At 42.2% G+C, this 4,590-nt stretch overlaps 1 protein-coding gene across 1 annotated transcript in view; it reads right to left on the reverse strand.

The window, feature by feature from the left end:
• Positions 1-429: 429 nt before the first annotated feature.
• LOC105272523 (odorant receptor Or1-like) overlaps positions 430-4,590 on the reverse strand; it is an 89,984-nt gene continuing 85,823 nt past the window's right edge. The window contains exons 2-3 of the mRNA XM_011314691.1: positions 854-1,240; positions 430-783 (exon numbers count right to left, since the gene is read on the reverse strand). Of these exons, the coding sequence (XP_011312993.1) occupies positions 573-783; positions 854-1,240 (598 nt within the window). The 3' untranslated portion in view covers positions 430-572. The remainder of the gene's footprint in view (positions 784-853; positions 1,241-4,590) is intronic.

Consider the following 4,590-nt stretch of genomic DNA (forward strand, 5'->3'; position numbering starts at 1 on the left):
ATTAAAAATGAAATATAAAGACAAAAACAAAATGAGTAACTAACTAAAACAAATATTATTGACTCTCGCCTAGCCCAAATTGAGTTCCCGTTCGATATATTTCGAGGACCACGGACCAGTCAAAACTAAAATGTGATACGTTACACGATATATCGGGAAAACCTGCTGCAAATTACATTTACATGTTTTCATCTCATTTTTATGAATTATGAAATCGTGAGGGGAATTCTTCATTATCATTTACTATTTTATGAATTTACGGCCGTATTATGAATGAGAATAATACATTGTCATTCCGTTCAGTGCGACGTGACCCTCTATGCTGGTCTAGAATCGTAGGTATATTACTGCTTAGTTATTGCACGATCTTCTTCACGATTTCCAGCATTCATTACAATATACATTGAATCAGAGTCCTACAATCCACTAAACTGAGTCAGTAATTCACTCAATCAATTTCACGGTTCATAACGATAACATAGCTGATATCCCGCTGTGCTCAGAAGAAAGCTTTTTATGAATTATTTTCAGATGTCTACGGCAGCATTACATCATTTTCCTGATGAATCTGATCATACCTCGAGGATAACTTCATTACCATACCAGCAGAAGTAAAATATTTGTGTTGTCATGCATAAAAGGTAAAAAACTGTGAATGGGTACTCAGGATTATTGACTTCCATCTGTGCCACTCGATAGACACTAATACATAGAACATAGCAACTTATTGCATATTGAATGAAGATAATGGTGGAGAATAAATCATTCGCTGTTTCTGCAAATCTAGAAAAGATTGTCCATCATATTTACTATAATCAATAGAGACCATAGGGAAAAGTCTGTCAAAAATTACCTGAGAATTGTTTTGTGGTGCAAGATGATTTCCTTGAGAAGTTGTCTCTGCATTTCCTCCGTATAGGAACCTTGTTCCTCTTTTAGTTCTTTAAAAAAACTGGGAAGATTCTCCTGCCGAAATTTCAAAATTTGCAATTGTGCACAAGTGAGAAGCATCATTCCAGCAACGAGTGTATCATTGCCAATAGCAATTGTCGATTGAAATCCATGACCAACAATGACTTGTTGAAGATAAAGACACCAGTAAGCAAATTCCGAATTATTATAATAAGGCACCCAAACTCTGAACGGTAAGGTACGTTCTGGAATATTTTCAAATATTGATGATACTGTTGAAGTAAATACAGCTATCTCAACGATGCAGAAGAAGAAGAAAAAATTGATTCTTTGATGAAATGTTGAATAAATCCCGGAAGCATGAACGGAAAAATATATAAAATAAATAGAGATTAGTGAACGATAGTTAAAGATAGTATTAAGTATAGCCATAAAATGACAATCCCTCACAACTTACATTAGATTAATTAAAAATGCCATCATGTACAATCAATAAAATTTTTTCAGACAATTATCCCTTGCAAACCATATTATAATTCCTTAGAACGATGTTATTAAAGTTTAAGTACAGTACAGTCCTTACTCAGAAGTGGGCAAGAAATTGTGATTATGGTTTACAATAATTAATCAGTCTGTGTCTATTTCATGGTGCTCTGAAAGTTCCAGATCGATAATAATTCATTTGTTGATTTCTGGGTATTGTTCTGCTTATTTCCATGTCACTATATTTACCCAGATTTAAACTATATTAGAAAGCATATGATTGGTGTGGTATATATATTATATATATAGTGTAACGTGCTATTTTACCCGTTACTAGTTCTCGACCGTTCCGCGATTTTTGAGACTTCCACCAGACGGGAAGTCACCTTCGATGGCGAGAATTCGTGAGAGGAGAGGAAAATATTAGTTTTGGTTTTATTTTTTTTTATTATTTTATTTTCGAATTGAAATTACGCGCCACTGCGTTCTGAGGACATCGCCAAGGATCCCCAGGAAGCCGAGAGATGTCGCTAAGCTCCTGAAACTTTGATAGACGACTGGATTATGGACGTAGCCGATAATTGAGCTACAATGCAGTCACCTTGAGGCCGGAAGTGACACAGAGATTCGTGCAAGTAGCTGTTCGGAGATCAGTGAATACGGTTAAGATTTTTTATACATATTCGGAAAACTTGGTGTAACAACAAAAAATGGGGCTTTGGAAACTCCCATACAATAGCATGGAATGTCGCTATGACCGGCCTAAATGCCGATCATGCGAAGTGACCACAATAAAAGAGACCACATAGCAAGTATTCAAGTGGCCGTCATTATGACCTGAAAGGCGTTAAGGAGTGACCATCAAGGCGACAACACCTGGAAACCACGAATCATTTAAAAAGAAGCCACACAATTGCTGAAAGGCACAGCTAAGGAGATCCTTTTTATCCTTCCCATTCTGGGGGCCAATAACTTAAACAACCCTCCAATGGTAACCGCAGATGGGAGCTGCCCCAAAGAATTAAAAACGTCGGCAATTCAGAGATGGACCACCCCAGCCACGGGTTTGCCGATATCGACAAAGGAAGAGGCAGGCTAATAGGGGGGACATCTGCTCCGAATGCCTCCCCCCATTGGTTACAGGGGGTTGGCCGGGACCATGACGTCACCTGCACCCCATGCCTAACGAAAGTTATGAGATGGCTTCCAGGAATTGGTACAATTCACCAGATGATTTCTTGTTGTCCAAACAAGGGGACATCTCCAGCCTCAAAGGGTCCACTCCATTTGACACGCGAGGCTTCTAATGAACAATAGTTATCCATCGTCAAAGGAGGTGTCAAATTTATGGGCCATGAACGTCATAAAGATGCATAAACATGAGAGAGGCCAATGCGCGCTCGTCCCGTCTTTCTCGCAAAAACTTCTCTCGCACCTGGGGAAATGGGGGGTAGTATCAGGGTGAGGGTACATTGCCCAGAAACATCCCTTTTGAATACATTTTCTCGCACCATACCTCAAAAAAACGTGGGATGACGAAATCTCAAAATGCCAACGGCTGTAGGGGAATCACGCCCGAACAGTATATAAAGGGCGGTTTTTCGCCAAATAAAGTCAGTCTAAATTGAATCTTCGACTCGTGATCTTCAAGTGGTATCCTGCTCGTCATCCAGTTCAACCCTCCAGGCCCAGTCTTCAGGAGAGCAACTCTGCAGGACCACCCTCTGACGTCACCACTGGGGCACAGTCCGAGCGTACAACTCGACTCTTCTCGCAACTGCAGATCGGGGGCGCAGCTTTAAATCACTACCAACGAGTCCAAAGTAAAATTTCGACTCTTGGTCATTAACGAGGGGCCCTGCTCATTAATAAAGCTGACCCTTCGAGATCCGTCTGTTGGGAAGCAGCTCTGCAGCACCGCCCACTCTTATCGCTACTACATCAAGTGGACAACTCGATTTTCTTCACTACGTCAGATCGACGAGTGTACTTCAAGGGAGGCAAGCCAGCCGGTCCCATTACCAATTCTTGATTTTCTGCTCGTCAACAAGCTGACCCGTCAAGATCCGCCTGTTGGGAAGCAGCTCCGCAGCATCGTCCACTCTCATCTGTATCGAGTAGACAACTCGATTTTCTACATTGCGTCAGACCAATCGCATTTCTGCAAACCAGCACCGACCTGGTAAATCACTCAGCGTACAACTGAGTTCATCCTGAGCGTTCAGCCACGGATATATATTGCAAGCCAGTGCTGACCTGGTAAATTTGCTCAGTGTTCAACTGAGCTCATCCTGAGTGTACAACTCAGGGAATCCTCTCGTCAAGCCAGCACCGACCTGGTGAATTACGCAACGTACAGCTGAGTTTACCCCGAGTGTCTAGCTTCGGGATTTCTCCACACCTAGCAACACTAAAGTTAGGGGACAACCAAGTTCCGCCTGAGTGAACAACTCAGGCCCACAGACACCCCCAACGACTCCGGGGGCATATCATCATCATCACCAGCGCCAGAGAGGCGTGTTTGGGCAGCTTTCAACTCCATCAGTGCTAGAGGATCTAGCATACTTTTGGAGTCTCTCCGGAATCCGCTGCGAAGGGGAAACACGAAGAAACCATCCGTTCCCTGTAACCGTTTGAATTCAACAACCGTAAGTCAGAAAACACACCAACAACATTTACACTATTCCTCCCTACACTCTTTTCCTACCTACATCTGGTTTTTATCTTGGACTTCCTTCTATTCTGTACACCAAGTGAAGTATAATAAATTTAAATTCGACTTTAAGGGAAACTTAAGGGTATCTTTCTCTTTGTGTGCTAATTCCTCACATTATAACCATTGTGTACTTCAGTGCTTAGTCCCACGCAATCGGCCCCCACTAAGTGAGATTTATAAGATCCTTTCTCCTCCGGACACTACCTGTCGTGGCTAGTGACGGTCAACTCATCAGAAGGGTTCACCTTTGTAACGAGATTTTCTCGTTAATAGAGAATATCACTAGTAAAATAACTAGGTGACATGAACGACATCTAACGCCGGCTGAAATAGCCGAGCGAAAGATGAATAGACCATCGGACGACGGCCAATCAGGCCGCTCCGAAAGGAAATTAGACCAATCACACAGTGAGAAGAAACGTGGTAGGGTGAGACCATGTTTCGGAACACCGTGATGGCGCTGACGATAGCTGTTTCCC

This window comes from Fopius arisanus, unplaced genomic scaffold, assembly GCF_000806365.1.
Source record: "Fopius arisanus strain USDA-PBARC FA_bdor unplaced genomic scaffold, ASM80636v1 scaffold00197, whole genome shotgun sequence".
In the NCBI taxonomy this organism is placed as follows: Eukaryota; Metazoa; Arthropoda; class Insecta; order Hymenoptera; family Braconidae; genus Fopius; species Fopius arisanus.